Source organism: Eumetopias jubatus, unplaced genomic scaffold, assembly GCF_037043125.1.
Source record: "Eumetopias jubatus isolate StellerSeaLion01/CBP00866 unplaced genomic scaffold, mEumJub1_p1.0 scaffold_1, whole genome shotgun sequence".
NCBI classification, from domain to species: Eukaryota; Metazoa; Chordata; class Mammalia; order Carnivora; family Otariidae; genus Eumetopias; species Eumetopias jubatus.
This window is the reverse complement of record NW_028274807.1, coordinates 70,254,425-70,269,559: the sequence shown is the minus strand read 5'-3', so window position 1 is coordinate 70,269,559 and position 15,135 is coordinate 70,254,425. Positions and strand designations below refer to the sequence as shown.

General features: G+C 57.2%; 1 protein-coding gene and 1 long non-coding RNA gene across 5 annotated transcripts in view; both read left to right on the top strand.

Annotated features, from left to right (window-relative positions):
* Positions 1-9,934, top strand: part of TNK2 (tyrosine kinase non receptor 2) — a 45,934-nt gene extending 36,000 nt beyond the window's left edge. The window contains exons 11-17 of one of the 4 annotated variants that reach the window (XM_028100949.2): positions 3,803-3,997; positions 5,403-5,494; positions 6,054-6,098; positions 6,808-8,162; positions 8,265-8,360; positions 8,534-8,661; positions 9,103-9,934. In XM_028100949.2, the coding sequence (XP_027956750.1) occupies positions 3,803-3,997; positions 5,403-5,494; positions 6,054-6,098; positions 6,808-8,162; positions 8,265-8,360; positions 8,534-8,661; positions 9,103-9,109 (1,918 nt within the window). In that variant the 3' untranslated portion in view covers positions 9,110-9,934. Of the gene's footprint in view, positions 1-3,802; positions 3,998-5,402; positions 5,495-6,053; positions 6,099-6,807; positions 8,163-8,264; positions 8,361-8,533; positions 8,666-9,102 lie in introns of those variants that run through there. The other 3 variants (XM_088024908.1, XM_028100951.2, XM_028100953.2) reach the window with 3 other exon arrangements.
* Positions 9,935-11,810: 1,876 nt separating this feature from the next.
* LOC148165019 (uncharacterized) lies at positions 11,811-14,240 on the top strand. Its single transcript, XR_015768583.1, has 2 exons — positions 11,811-12,554; positions 12,773-14,240. It is a non-coding gene; the product is annotated as an uncharacterized LOC148165019 (long non-coding RNA).
* The last annotated feature ends 895 nt before the right edge of the window (positions 14,241-15,135 follow it).

Below are 15,135 nucleotides of genomic sequence, written 5' to 3'. Positions count from 1 at the left end.
AGAGTGATGGAGTAGGCCTTGGAGCCCAGGGTGGTTCTGGAGGAACATGACCTTCCCTCACTGTGGCCCCAGCACCTCTTCCCCAGACAAGGACTCCCCTAGCTTTTGGGCCCAGTATCTGGGAATACAAAGGACATAGCAATGAGTTGTGGGGGTGGAGGTTTGGGGAGTTAGTGCAGAAAAGCAGAAAGCTTCTAGGAGGAGAGAGGCACAGGCGTCAGGAAGGAAGATAGTCTGTGAGTTTGGAGCTGGGGGCCAGACGGGACTATAGGCATGGCTCTCTGGGGAACATTCTTGGAAATAGAAAGATTAGGGTGAGGGCCTATCTGGGGGGGCGGGGCATGGCAGGGCCTTAAGTCAGAAGTCTGGACCTATACCTATTCCCACCCCCAGGAGCCCGAGGACCTTGGACCTGACCCTTCTTGTGCACCATAGCCCTCAGGTCTTTATTTCCCCCCATCCCTTGCTGTCAGTGGGGGCCCAGTGTTCCCCAGGGGGTGACTTAGTTGCTGCTTGTGTTCTGGGGTGTGTGTCTCTGGAGTTGGTGCCCTGGGTTACCACCAGAGCTAGGCGGGCAGCAGGTGGGGCCCTGGAGGAGCCACTCCTCTTGGGAGGCACCGTGGCCGTGCCCTGCCCCACCCTTGCGTCCCAGGCCCCCATTCTGCCTGCCAGTGTGGGCTCGCTGGGCTCCTCCTCCAGGGCCAAGGCCGACTTGGACCACAGTGCCTGTTCGTGGTTCCTGGAGCTGCTCAGGAGGTGGGAGGTGAGGGGCAGGAGGCCACAACAGCCGGTGAGGCTTTGGGGGTGGGCCTGTCTGGGGGCTATGCCCTGCCCCCTTGTTTTCTTGGTGCCCGAATGTCTCTTGTGTTTGTTTGGCTGACTGTCTCCATGTCTTCGGGTGGAGGGGCTCTCTGTTCACCTGTGTCTTTTGGGTTCTGGGCTTGTATGTGTGGGTCTCTGCTTCCCTGTCTCTTAGCCTGGCTCTCTGCTCTATGTCTGCTCCTCCGTCAACCATGGATTCCCCTTGTGGAAGCGGTGCTGGTGTTCGTTTCCAGGTCGAGTCTGGGATCCCCTCCTTCCCTGGCTCTGTACTTCTCAGGGTGCCAGGCAGTGGGCAGAGAGAGGACACCCAGATGTTCTGTCGAGCTTGTGAGGTGCTGTCGAGATGGAGGGACAAATGATGAATGGGTCTTTTGCGGGGGGGCCTTGCTTGAAAGCTGGGATGGCCGGCAGCACTTTCATGTTCCAGTTTTATAGAACCAGAGAAGGGAGACAGGTTTTGAAATCCATCTTGGGGCCTTGGCCTGGCCTGGTCCCCGGAGCCTCTGCTTCCAGTGGCAGGTAGGGGAGGGGGAAGCAGGGGCCCGGGTTGTCCCTCGAAACCAGGGCTGCCTGGGTTGCTCAGAGAGAAGTGAGTGGGGCCGTGTTTTGAGCGGAATGTTTAAGCAACATTTATCAGCCGTTTCTGGACTGGACTTACCTTGGGCCAGGACTGGGACAGGGGGGCTGCGATTTCCAGAAGCTGGTCCCAAATAGAGCAGGGGCAGCCTTAGGCAATTCTCAGCTCAGGCCTTGGTTTCCCAAGTGCCACTCCACTCCTTGCCTGTCCCAGGACGCTGACAGGCAGCAGGAAATAGGAAGTTCACGCTGGAGGTGCTGGGCCCTTTTCTCTTCCCGCAGGGACTTCTGCTGCGCCGCAGTGTCTGCCCACGGGGGGCCTCCCTTGCTGTGGAGACTCTGGTCTGTTTGTGGGGGGAGCGGGTGCGGCCAGGGCAGGCCGGGGGGGGGGAAGGGTGGCCTCCCTTTCTGAGCCGCTGACACCTGGGTCCCACCAAACCTAAGAGGGTTAGGCGGGGCAGCGCAGTAGGGCATCGGCCATCTCAGGAGTTACATTTGAGCCTCGTCGGGAGGACGCTGCTTCTGAGTGTGCTTGGGATGTGACTCCTGAGGAGGTCTCTCTCTCTTACACGTGCCCTGCACGCCCAACTCACCTCCCCCGGGAGCACAGTGTTTGTGGGAAATGATATCAGGACTCCCAGCAGGCATGGGGGCTCTTGCCTCGGTCGTCCCTGTAATAAAGAGAGGGGGATTGGCGTCTCTCGCTCTCTGAAGCCGGTCCAAGGGAGCCACTATGTGAGGACTTGGGCTGTGCTGGCAAAAGGAAAGGGGTGGAGGGAGTGAGTGACCTCTTGGCAGTCTGGCTTTGCTCAGGGTCCACAGGGAGGACATGGTCACAGGGCGGACCTGGCCTTGGACATGAGTCCAGTCTCCGCTGAACTAGCTCTCTACCTCGGCTGCCTCTCTCACCCAGGTTAATGAGCGCCTCTGAACATGGGTGGAGAGCAGAGTCCAACGTCCAGCCTGGGGTGGGTGTCTGAGAAAGTCCGTGGAGAGGCACGTGGACCCCGGGGAGCCAGTGGGTACAGGGGGGAGGGGGAGAGCAGCAGCAAGGTCCCCTGCTTCATGGGAGGACTTCCACCACAACCAGCCCCCAGGGGCTGTGGTGCTGGGGGGCGTTTCTCTCCTCAGAATGGCCCTGCTGTTTTCCGATGGGCTTTGTCCCTTCTTGGGTGTTGTCTTCTCTTCTTCCTTCCTCTCCTGCCCTTCCCACCTCAGGGCAGGGTGTAATCACAGGGTTGCTGTGTCTGGTGGTGGGCTGGTCAGCAGCCCTGTTTATAGGGAGGCTGGGCTCCCAGCCCTTCCCTGCCCCACCTCTCGGCTTCCCAAGCACTGCTGTACTCGTGGGGTTCGACTTGTGATCTCCAGAGCAGGCGGTTTGAGGTGATGCTGCTCCCAGTGGGCCACGTCACCTTTCAGAGGAGGGTCCAGGAGCTCAGCCCCTTGGCCCCTGCGATCTGACTCCAGTTTGGAGGAGACCTTTACGCTCCTGGCTGCACAGATGGGGGTTGACTGGGTATGCACGCATGTCTGCCACAGCGGCATGAGGCTGTCATTCCGTCTGCCTTGGCTCAGATTCTGCCCACGTTGTCAGGTGTGAGTGATCCCAGTGGCAGATGGAAGCCACAGCTTGCCATTCGAGGTGTCCAGGAGGGCCCCCTCCTGCCCCGACCCCCAACCCAGGCCCGGGCTTAGGCTGCACCAGCAGAGGTTTCCTGTCTGAGATCAGAGTGAGGGGCTGGTGGTCCCACAGCCCTGCCTAGAGGTTGTGGAAGGCACTGGAGTTACAGAAGGGGTGATGGGATGGTGTGGATTGCTTTGAGTGCTTCCAAATGCATGAGGGGCTGCATGCAGGAGATATAGTGTGGTTGGAGGGCTTGGCTCCAAGTCCAGTGCTGAGGCTGTGATGCTCCTTTGGACCCTGCAGCTCAGAATGCCAGGAAACTGGGCTGAAGAGCAAGGTCTGGTGGCCAGAGGGTGGGGGTCCAGGCCTTGCCAGGAGGAAGGAGGTGAGGCAGCTTTATAGGAAGGGTGCTGGCTTGCAGAGTAACAACTGAATTTGAATCCTGGGTCTGCTATGATCTGTCTGGGAACTGTAGGCAAGTACTGTCACTTGTTTGAACCTGTTTCCTTATTTGTAAACTGTAGGAAAAGCTGTCTGACCCACCTAGGTATCTTGGGGTAAGGTGTGTGCAAACAGCTGGGTCCTGTACCCGGGGAGTGACCAGTCACGGGGCAGGCGGGCTCATGGCACACCCCCTTGGTCTCAGGGCCGTAGCCCTTGGGCCCCCTTCTGCCAAGGTGGTCACGTATCGTGGCTAGAGAGCTTGGTATGGAAAGGGCCCTGCTCCCTGGGGCTCCCCCACCATGGCCTAGCGTTCACCATGTCATCTCTGTTGGGCAGGGCTGAGAATTACTGGTGGCGTGGGCAGAACACGCGGACGCTGTGTGTGGGGCCTTTCCCGCGCAACGTGGTGACCTCTGTGGCTGGCCTGTCGGCCCAGGACATCAGTCAACCCCTGCAGAATAGCTTCATCCACACGGGACATGGCGACAGTGACCCCCGCCACTGCTGGGGTTTCCCCGACAAGATCGACGAGTGAGTACGATTGGGGGTGGGACGGTCACCTGTGGCTCCAGAGTCAGCAGCCCCTCTGTGGGCACACAGGCTCTCGCTGGCTTCCAACGTCCTTGTCACAACAGTGGGGCAGAGGGTCTTTTGCTGCCCAGAAGCTCCTTGCAGGCAGAACTGGGGTTAGGAGCTTCGGAGGATGGAGACACACTTCTGTTTGGTGGAATGCCCCCCCGGCACAGCAGCCTTAGGAAAACGGACTTGGGAACAGCTTCTGGAAGGAGTTTAGCAGGAGAGCTGTCATGCTCCCTGGTGTTTGTGTAGTAGCTTCTCCGCTCGGCTGCTGGAATCCTGGAGACTGAGTCTACTGGCCCAGTGGCCATGGGAGCTGGTGTTCCCCGAGCCGGGGGCGCAGAGAGAGAGCTCCCTGCGGGGAGACTCCAGAAGGGAGGTTAGGCAGCACCCCCACCTGCCTGCTCACTCTGTACCTGGCAGGGGGGTTCAGTCTCCTATAAGCGAAAGGATGAGGTCACTGGGGGGCATCTGGGGGAGGACACGGCGAAGAATTAGTCACTTCCTGAGTGCCCTGCCCCAGCGAGCCACCTGGCAGCTCCCCTCTCTGCTGGCCCCAGGGGGCTTGCAGGCAGCCCTTTCTCCTCTGCCTTCTCCTGACGTTCGGTTCTGCCCTGAGAGGCGCCGTGAAGCAGGCCTTCCCCCTTGCCCTCACACACCAGAACGCAAAGCCTTGGGAGAGCAGCTGGTGTCTCTCACCTCCCAAGAGCCAGGCACGGGCCTGAGGGAATTGGGGCGAGGTATGTAGACGCCCTCCAGGAGGAGGCCCGGCGCCCTCTGCCCTGCTCCTGGCGTGCTGTGGCCAGCCCAGCCTCATTCCTCCAGGCTTTAATCAGCCCGGTGACTAAGTCCCAGGGTCTGACAATCAGCACAGGGCTGGAGAGGGTAAATCGGGAGCAGGCCAGGTGGCCCAGCCCCTTTCCACGTGGCAGTGGGGCAAGAGCGTGCCTCCTGCCCACCGTGACAGGGTAGCGCGGCCGAGTGCAGCCGAGGAGAGTGCTGGCAGGTGGCTGCAGGCGCGGGTGGGGGGCCCTGGCAGTTGCAGACGGCCAGCTCTGCTCCTGGGGGGTATTCTCGGAGCCCTTTCGGCCCGGGCCTTTCAGCCTGCAGTCAGGACGTCTGCCCTGTCCACTCTCCGTGACACCTCCCCTGGGTACGGTCTTTGGGGAGCTGCGGCGAGTCGGAAGGCCTATGCTCCTGACCCAGCTCTGTGTGGGGCTTGGATGAGATGATTCCCTGCACGCACTTGGGTTTTTATTCTCTGCCTAGTCCTGGGCCTCTCCTCCCGAGGTTTCCCAGCTGTCATCACTGCGCACCCTTCCCCCAGACTGCCCCCCTGACCCAGTTGTCTCCCGCACAGACTGTACCTGGGAAACCCCATGGACCCCCCTGACCTGCTGAGCGTGGAACTGAGCACCTCCCGACCCACCCAGCATCTAGGAAGGGTGAAAAGTAAGAGCCCCACTCCCCCCGAGTTCGTCAGCTGCCCAGGAAGAGGCACTGTCCTCTCTGGGCGTGCCGAGCCGGCTGCTCTGGCTCAGGGACAGTTGGGTCAGGGCCGCAGGGGGACAGCTGTGCCCCAGCCCCGGCAGGCTGTGGGGCGGAAGATGAGAGGCAGCTGTACCCGCTGAGGTGGGCACCCTCGGCTGGCCCTGTGTTGGCCTGCCCGCCTCAGCTTCCCTCGCCCTCCCCGCCTTGCTCAGATCCTGGCTTTCCTCACTCCCCTAATCCTGCTGTTCTCTCCCGAGCCAAAACCACCCCACGGGCTGCACGCCGGCCAGGGGCCTCATCCATCTCCCGGATCCTGTGCCTGTCGTTCCGGAACACGGTTCCCCCCATCCTGCCGCCCTACTGCTTCCCCTTGCTGTTGGGTTTGTACGTTCACGCACCCCTATTCACTGCCCTCTCTCTGTCTCTCCCCACACTCTGCCCTCCCGTCTGGCTGTCTTCCCTCCCCTGGTCTGTCTCTCCCGCTCTGCCCCTTCTACTCTCCGCATGGCCTTTCTTGCAGGGGAGCCTCCACCTCGCCCGCCTCAGCCTGCCATCTTCGCTCAGAGTAAGTGGGGCTGCTCGCGGTGCCTTGGCCCCTGCCCCTTTCTCCTCTCTCCTCTCATTCCTCCTCTCCTTCTGGAAGGTACAGAGCCCCGGTGGGCTGGCTGGGTGGGAGGGGACGTGGGGTGTGTGCTGTGAGCTTTTGCCGCTGACCTGGCCCAGCATGCCTGCCTCTCCCCTGGTCCCCAAAAGCCTGGGCTTCTGGACCAAGGGGGTGTGGTCCGGGCACCCACCTCTCCGCCATCACCTGGCCCTGCCCCACTCCCTTTGGGTCCTGCGGAGGCTGTGGCTGGGCCTTCGTGGTGCTTGGTCCGGAGCTCTGTGCTCTCCAAGGACAGCGCCTGCTGCTCCAAGGCCCCCAGCCTGCACTAATGGTGTGCTGTAATGGGGTGGGGATAAGCGATGACTAACCGGGGCCCAGGAGCCCGGGCTATTTGGGGTCTTGTGTGTCGGGGTGTCGAGCAGCTGTGGGGTGTTGCTCTAGCTGAGATGGAGGCAGGGGCTTATCAGCCCCTGTGGAGAGCTGACAGTGTCGGGAGCAGGTTCTGTCCTCCTGTTTGAATAGGGTTGGTGTGCATTGAGAATTTTGGCAGCTGGGGGCTAACCTCTGGGGGCAGTGGGCGTGGGGGAGTTGGTGGAAGATACTTGCCTTTCTTCCCCTGTCCCCCGTTCCTGACACTGCCTTCCTGTCAGGGTCTTCCTTTCTATCCTAGAGCCAACCTACGACCCCGTGAGTGAGGACCAGGACCCCTTGTCCAGCGACTTCAAGAGGCTGGGCCTCCGGAAACCAGCCCTGACCCGTGGGCTGTGGCTAGCAAAGCCCTCGGCTCGGGTGCCAGGCACCAAGGCGGGTCGTGGCGGCGGGGGCGAGGTCACGCTCATTGACTTTGGCGAGGAGCCTGTCGTGCCCGCCCCACGGCCCTGCGCACCCTCGCTGGCGCAGCTGGCCATGGACGCCTGCTCCTTACTGGACAAGACCCCGCCGCAGAGCCCCACGCGGGCCCTGCCCCGGCCCCTGCACCCCACGCCTGTGGTGGACTGGGATGCGCGCCCGCTGCCCCCGCCTCCTGCCTATGACGATGTGGCCCAGGATGAGGAGGACTTTGAGGTCTGCTCCATCAACAGCACCCTGGTGGGTGCAGGGGTCTGTGCTGGGCCCAGCCAGGGTGAAACCAATTACGCCTTTGTGCCTGAGCAGGCACAGCTGCTTCCTCCCCTGGAGGACAATCTGTTCCTCCCACCCCAGGGTGGGGGCAAGCCGCCCAGCTCAGCCCAGACCGCAGAGATCTTCCAGGCGCTGCAGCAGGAGTGCATGCGGCAGCTGCAGGTCCCGGCGGGCTCCCTGGGCCCTTCTCCTGGCCCGGCCCCGGCGGGTGAGGACAAGCCCCAGGTGCCCCCCCGCGTGCCCATCCCACCGAGGCCCACTCGCCCCCGTGGCGAGCTGTCTCCGGCCCCCTCAGGGGAGGAGGAGGTAGGGCGGTGGCCTGGACCTGCCTCCCCTCCCCGGGTGCCTCCCCGAGAGCCCCTGTCCCCTCAAGGCTCAAGGACCCCTAGCCCCCTGGTACCACCCGGAAGCTCCCCACTGCCACCCCGGCTCTCCAGCTCACCGGGGAAGACCATGCCCACCACCCAGAGCTTTGCCTCCGACCCCAAGTATGCCACGCCCCAAGTGATCCAGGCGCCCGGCCCTCGGGCTGGTCCCTGCATCCTACCCATTGTCCGTGACGGCAAGAAGGTCAGCAACACCCACTACTACCTGCTGCCTGAGCGCCCACCCTACCTGGACCGCTATCAGCGCTTCCTGAGTGAGGCCCAGAGCCCTGAAGAGCCAGCCCCCCTACCTGTGCCCCTGCTGCTGCCCCCGCCCAGCACCCCAGCCCCTGCCGCCCCCACGGCCACTGTCCGACCGATGCCCCAGGCCGCCCCAGACCCCAAGGCCAACTTCTCCGCCAACAACAGCAACCCAGGGGTCCGGCCACCAGCCCTGAGGGCCACGGCGCGGCTGCCACAGAGGGGCTGCCCTGGGGACGGGCCAGAGGCTGGACGGCCGGCAGACAAGATCCAGATGGTGAGTACCAGGCCTGGCTGCCGGGCGGAGGGGCAGGGCCCCCAGGGCCCCAGAGGAGCGGGCCCAAGTGGTGCTGACGGGTAGGTGGGCGGGTGTGCCCAGCTGCAGGCCATGGTGCATGGGGTGACCACAGAGGAGTGCCAGGCGGCCCTGCAGAGCCACAGCTGGAGCGTGCAGCGGGCTGCCCAGTATCTGAAGGTACCGCCACCTCCTGCCTGCTCTGGCTTTCAGGGACCCTGAGAACTGGTTCTGCTGCGCTCACCTTCCCTTGCCCCTCCCCGCCAGCCTGCCTCTGGCTCTCTTCTGCCCCCACCCCCGGCTGGTGCCCTTCGGCCCCGGTGTGTCCCATGGCGCCCTCCTCTGCTCCTCAGGTGGAGCAGCTCTTCGGGTTGGGTCTGCGGCCGAGAAGTGAGTGCCACAAAGTGCTGGAGATGTGCGACTGGAACCTGGAGCAAGCTGGCTGCCACCTCCTGGGCTCCTGCGGCCCTGCCCACCACAAGTAAGTGAGCCCCATGCCCCAAGGAGCTATGTCCCGGAGTACACTGCGCTAGGGGGTAGCCCGGCACCTCGCGGGCCATGCACGGCCGGGGGACGCGGGGCTTCCCAGTCCGGAAGAGGGCAGAGAGCCCCGATGCCGGGATGCAGACAGCTCTGGGGGAAGCTTTCTCCTAAGTGCATTCAGACTTTTTAGCCCCTTGGTTCAAACGAACTAATGAGTGGGGATGTTGTTTACCATGCCTGTCACCCTCCGATAGTCTGATAAGCAATACTGTTCTCATTATTATTAAAGATAAAAGGCATCCCAGGATGATAAATTCCAAAATTATTGCCGACTTTTCAACCGATTAGCCTAGCATCAAGAGGCCCTCTTGTGCCCACCCACGTTAGACGCTCCCTACTCTGTTGATAGAGGGGCTCTCTGGTTGTTTCCCATCTTTAGGCGCTGAGATGTCTGGAGAGCCAGAGGGTCTGCCTTGAAGGAATCACTTGAGCCTGTCCATCTGACAAGGGCAGGGAGACACCCCACCCGGGCCTGGAGGACCTGCTGCCACTCGCTGTGCGTGGTGGCCGAGCAAGGCCAAGGCAGCAGGAGACTGGGAGCCCTGCCTTGCCGTCCCTCCCTCACCCAGTGCTGTCCCTGCAGCTTTGGATCAGCCCTTGGTGCCCTCAGCCAAGGGATGGGAAGAAATCCTGTGAAGGCAGGCCTGGTGGTGGCCCCAGCAGGCCCTGCAGGGACTGCAGCCTGCCTCGGACTCCAGCCCCTGGTGTGGGGCCTGTGGCCAGAGCGTGTCCGCAGGCTCTGCCCGCAGGGAAGCCAGGCTTGACCCGTGCAGGGAGGTTGTGTTGGCCGCACAGAAAGGCGGACCAGCACCCGGCAGGCCCTCCCCAGGGGAGGGCCCTTCTCCAGGGATCCCCTGGTGGGCCGTTGGGGTGTCGGAGAGAATGTGATTTGTGACCTCACTGTGGATACGTTCGTTCTGGGACTTGGCTGGTCTTAGGATCTTGTGCCTGGAAATAGCCCTAAGTGGCTCAGGAAGCAGAGCATGGGTGCCAGATTGTTCTGTGGCAGGGACCAGGGCCCAAGGCCCCAGGGTTGGCAGGAGACCAAGGGGGGCAGCTGCCCTGGAGGGACACCAGAGCTTCCTCTCTGACCCAGCCCCTCCCCTGTGCTGTTCCGTGTTTTCCTGCCAGCCTCTGCCGCCAAAGTTGCTGCCCCAGCTGTGGCTCCCTGCTTCTTCCAGAGAAATAAAGCTCGTTTCTATTTTATGTTACTTACTTGTGCCTGCCTGTTTCTTTGCCTCTTGGTCAGCAGCCTGAGGCCCCAGGGCTTCCCAGGCCACCCTCTGTCCAGGCAGCAGGCCTTGGGGCGCCACCTGTGGGCAGAGGGTGGATGCGGCCGGGGTGACCCTCAGGGCTCCCCCCCAACCCCTTCAGGGCTGGTAGAGGAGCCGAGTCTCCCCGATGCAGTCATGGATTTACAGTGCCCATATTCTTGCTCTCGGAGTTCCCAGGAGGCAGGGTGTACTGCAGGAGAGAGCTGGAGCTAAGCCAGAAGCATCCGTAACAAGGAAGGCTTCAGTGTGTACTTTAATTTTGTTTTTCTGAATATTTCATGTGGTACAAAACTCAGAAGGTATCGAGGCGTCTATAGTGAAGTCTCCCACCCCAGCTGCCCCCTCCCCTGCCCAGAGGCTGTTTTTTTCGCTTACAGTATTTTGAAGTTCCTAGCCATTCTTATTTGGGGTTCCTGGTTCTATTTAACCAGGCCCCTTTTGATGGAGGGTCTTTGGGTTGTTTCCAGTCCTTTACAATTACAACCATTCTTGCAATAAATGGCGCATGTGGACTATTTTTCACTTGCAAGTCAGTCTGAAGTCTGTGTTCCCAGGAGTGGAGCTCCACAGTCAAAGAGTATGTGCTCTCACGATGGGCCTTGCTGAACGGCTCTCCACCAGGTTGGGGGGCGGGGGGCGGGGGGTTCGGCAGCCACAGACACCAGTGCGGGAGAGCTTTCCATGTGTTGCGGGGCTTTCCGATTTTTACCGGCGAGACAGGTCTCCCTAGGTTTAATTTGCATTTCTCCAACGAGTGAATACGCATAAAAAATGATTTGGGTAATTTATATTTCCTCTTCTGTGAGCCACCTATTAATACCCTTGGCCCGTTTAAAAAAATGACCAGTCTGTTAGTGGTTCTTAGAAAATGACTGGATCAAGGGAATTAGCCCTTTGAGCTTCACCATGCCTCTGAGCAGGAAGAGAGCTAAATCATGAGAGAGGAAGCTGATGGTTTAGGTTTGTTAAAAACAACACAAAGACCATTTCGGATGGGCTGTCTGTGTGTCTGCTGCTCCAAGCTAGCCCTGAGGCCTGGGAGGTCTGGAGTCTTCAGATCTAGAATGTTCTGCATACCCTGTGTACTAATTCAAGAGTTCATTCAATTATATTTAAGTGCAATTAAAAAATATTTTTAAAGATCTTATTAGAGAATGTGTAAATGTGTGAGCACGAGTGGGCGGAGGGAGAGGGAGAAGCAGACTCCCCGCTGAGCAGGGAGCCTGATGGTGGGGGGCAGGGGCTCGATCCCAGGACCCCGGGATCATGAGCTGAGCCAAAGGCAGACGCTCAACTGAATGAGCCACCCAGGCGCCCCTAAAAAATATTTGGTCACAATATATCACCAAAGAGAAGGTAATATTAAGTTAACTTTGGGCTTTGCTGTTAGACCTGGATTCCATTCTAGTTGCGCTTGATCTTGGAAAAGTTAAATTTTCCGAGCCTATAAGCTGGGAGACAGTCATCCCTGCTTTTTAGAACAGTTGTGTGGATTAAATGAGGTTGCACAGATCGAGTATTTTGCTTAGCGCGTGGACCATGACAAGTACCCAATAAACTGAAATCATTATACATTTTATTTTTTCATGTTCCTGCCGTTTCTATCAGTAGCTTACATTACTCACTGACCACAACTCTGTGCACACTTGTCTTCTCTTCCCATTTCCCTTAATTTCATTTTATTTTTTAAATAGCTTGTTCTTTGGGGCGCCTGGGTGGCTCAGTTTGGCTACAGACTCATTCCTTTTTATAGATCATGGACTTTTTTTTAAGATTTTTTTTAATTTTTTTTTTTTTTATTTGACAGAGAGAGACACAGCGAGAGAGGGAACACAAGCAGGGGGAGTGGGAGAGGGAGAAGCAGGCCCCCCGCGGAGCAGGGAGCCTGATGCGGGGCTCGATCCCAGGACCCCGGGATCATGACCTGAGCCGAAGGCAGACGCTTAACGACTGAGCCACCCAGGCGCCCCGATCATGGACATTTTCAACTCCATTTCTTAAAATGTTGTTTCTTGGTAAGCGACGGCAGAGCTAGTACATTTCAGGAAGACACTTTGCAAGGGTGACGCCAAAGGATCAGGGGCTCCTCAGAGTCTCAGGAAACGCAATGTACTTTTGCCAGACCCCCAGTTCCCTAAGTCCCAGGGATTCCTGCTGTTTTTCTTACTCCAAGCAGCCTGCCAGCTTTAGCCAGCATCTCCTGGGTTTATTGAAAAGATCTTAAGGGAGGCTTTTGAAAAAGCTGATCAGACTTGTTTGCCAACAAGGAGAATCAGTGAATCAGCAAGGATTCACTGGGTACCTTACTGAGTCAAGTCCTGAAGAGGGAACCCAAGCTGAACAAACAGTCTGCCCAGAGGACGGTGGCATTATAACCGGGTGATAAGTACTCGAAGATCATTATGTGCCAGGTGCCTTGGGAGCAGAGGAGGTGGCTTCCTGGAGTAGGTGACATTGTGATGACTTGTTGGGGAAGAATAGGCATGTGTCAGGAAGGTGAGGGGCATGCCAACATTGCAGCTGGAGGGAACAGACTGCGTTCAAGCGCCGAAGTTCGGTAAGCCTGGAGGCCATCCTTTTGTTGTGTTCTTGGGATGAGTTGGAGGTAGCTTTTATGCTAAAGATCCTGATCCTGATGAGTGAGGCAGGCCTGGATCATGAAGCTGCTGGTGTGGTATCTTGGGTCCTTTTGACTGTAGGCAAAGGGAGAGAGCAGAGGAGAATGAGCAGAGGAATGATGTCGTCAACCTGTGTTTTTTGTTTTTGTTTTTAAAGGTTTTATTTGTCAGAGAGAGAGAGAGCACACAAGCAGGGGGAGCTGCAGGCAGAGGGAGAAGCAGACTCCCCGCTGAGCAAGGAGCCTGATGTGGGGCTGGATCCCGGGACCCTGGGATCATGACCTGACCTGAAGGCAGACGCTGAACTGGCTGAGCCACCCAGGTGCCCCCAACCTCTGTTTTTTTAAGAGAGATAGCTCTGCTTAAAAGTGGCTCACTGCTCCACTTTAACCATGAGTGGAGGAAAGATCTAGTAGATGTATTTCACTGCACACTGGGAACACAAAGGTATTCTTAATTTGAAGCAAATTGATTTTTATGGAAATTTGACCTTGGGGAATGGAAGGACCTCCCTGGAATCCTTGGCTAGAGGGTTCCGAAAGGCCAGGTCAGCGCCAGTGCTGGTCTAGGCTTGTGCTGGTCTAGGGTCAAGTTTTCATCAGTCTGAGTTGAAATGGTAAGAATAAGGAACATACAATGTAGTTTTTCTTAAAATGTATTCAAGTTCAGGGAGTGCCTTTATTCTGAGATTTCTGTCTTCTTACATTTACATTGAAATGACTATTCCTGTGTGATGATGGTAGTGACAGTGGCAGGTGGTTTGCATGCCCTTATGTAGCTATGCTATGTCAGCACGCTCTCTCCAGCAATTATTATAAGGATCCCTGAAATCCATCTTCAGAACCGCTGGGCACTAGTGCTTTTGGGTTACGCAGCACCACCTATTGGCCAAATGAGACATTGCAGTCAGGCTAAAATTCAGATCGCAGAGAGAGAAGATTGTGTAAAGTCATTGCCCAATAAATCCATTAAATCCAAGAGCTGCTGGCCCAGACCCATGGGTGCTTAAGGGGACTCATCCCAGGGGAGCTGGGAGGGGATGGAACCGGTTCGCCCACCATCTGGAGCCAGATGGGGGCCAGCTAGGATCTAATGCCGGGGAAAAGGGACTGGGTAGGGGCTCTGAAGACCACCCTTAAATCTAGGAAAGAAACCAGGGGCTGCCTGGGCAGATGCTGCGGGCGAAGGGAGAACATGCAATCACTCACCAGTGACAAGTCCTAGGATGACACCAGCGCCCTTTGGGAAGCGCCAGGCACCACTGATTCTTTTGTTAATGTTTTTATGATTGCCATACATTCTCATTGTTCGTCGAACATTCAGAAAAGCACAATGAGAAAATTAAAACTACCCAGAAAGCCTCTTGGAACTTTGATCTATTTTCTTCCGGTTTCTTTCCTGTGCACGTACATGTTGTGTGTTATAGTGTTGTGAAATTAAGGTCATCCTGCTTCTACTGTTTTATAACCCCTTTTTACTTTATATTTCATACCACAGGCAGTTTTTTATATCTTGAATACATTTTCTCAAATGTTATTAAATGTCAAATTTTAAAACACTGCATGGTTTTCATTCTGCTGAAATGAAATGCAGAAATTTTGTTATTTAATACATTGTTTTGTTAACATTTTTGTTTTGTAGCAAATGATTTTTTTTAAGGATTTATTTACTTATTTGAAAGAGAGAGAGAGTGCACTCGTGCTCAGGAGAGCTGGGAGAGGGGAAGAAGGAGAAAAATCTCAAGCAGACTCCCCACTGAGCAGGGATCCTGCTGTGGGGCTGGATCCCATGACTCTGAGATCACAGCCTGAGCCGAAATCAAGAGTCAGTCACTCAACCGACTGAGCCACGCAGGCGCCCCTATTTTGTGACAAATTATTTTACCAAATACTGCTAAATGGCTTTCCAGAAAGCTTTCTCTTCTTAATGAAAACAAACATAGTGGCACCTGCGTGGCTCAGATGGTTAAGCGTCTACCTTCGGCTCAGGTCGTGATCCCAGCGTCCTGGGATTGAGCCCCGCATCAGGCTCCTGGCTCAGCAGGGAGCCTGCTTCTCCCTCTCCCTCTGCATCTCCCCCTGCTCATGCTCTCTCTCTCTCTCTCTCTGTATCTCTGTGTCTCAAATGAATAAATAAAAATCTTAAAAAAAAACAACATGACAACAAAGCATATATGTTAGTCAAGAGAGGACTCATATTCTGGAGATATGTTTTAAAATATTTTTGAAGTGATCTGTTGAGAATAGTCCGGATGGTTGGAAGAAATGGGCCACGAGTTGATATTGTTGAAGGTGATGAGGGGGTATGAGGGGTTATTGTACTCAAGATGGTGGATGTTCCTTTCCACAAGAAAAAGTGAAGCAAAAATGCATGCTTTCTCCAGCTGGGGACATTCCCACTGCGCCCCCTGTCTTCTCTGACGTTGCCCTTGCAGGTTTCTCTGTACCTGCTGACACCACCAGGATGGCCCCCAGGATGCATGACTTCTGCCCTTGCGGCTCTGGCACTGAGTGTTCAGAA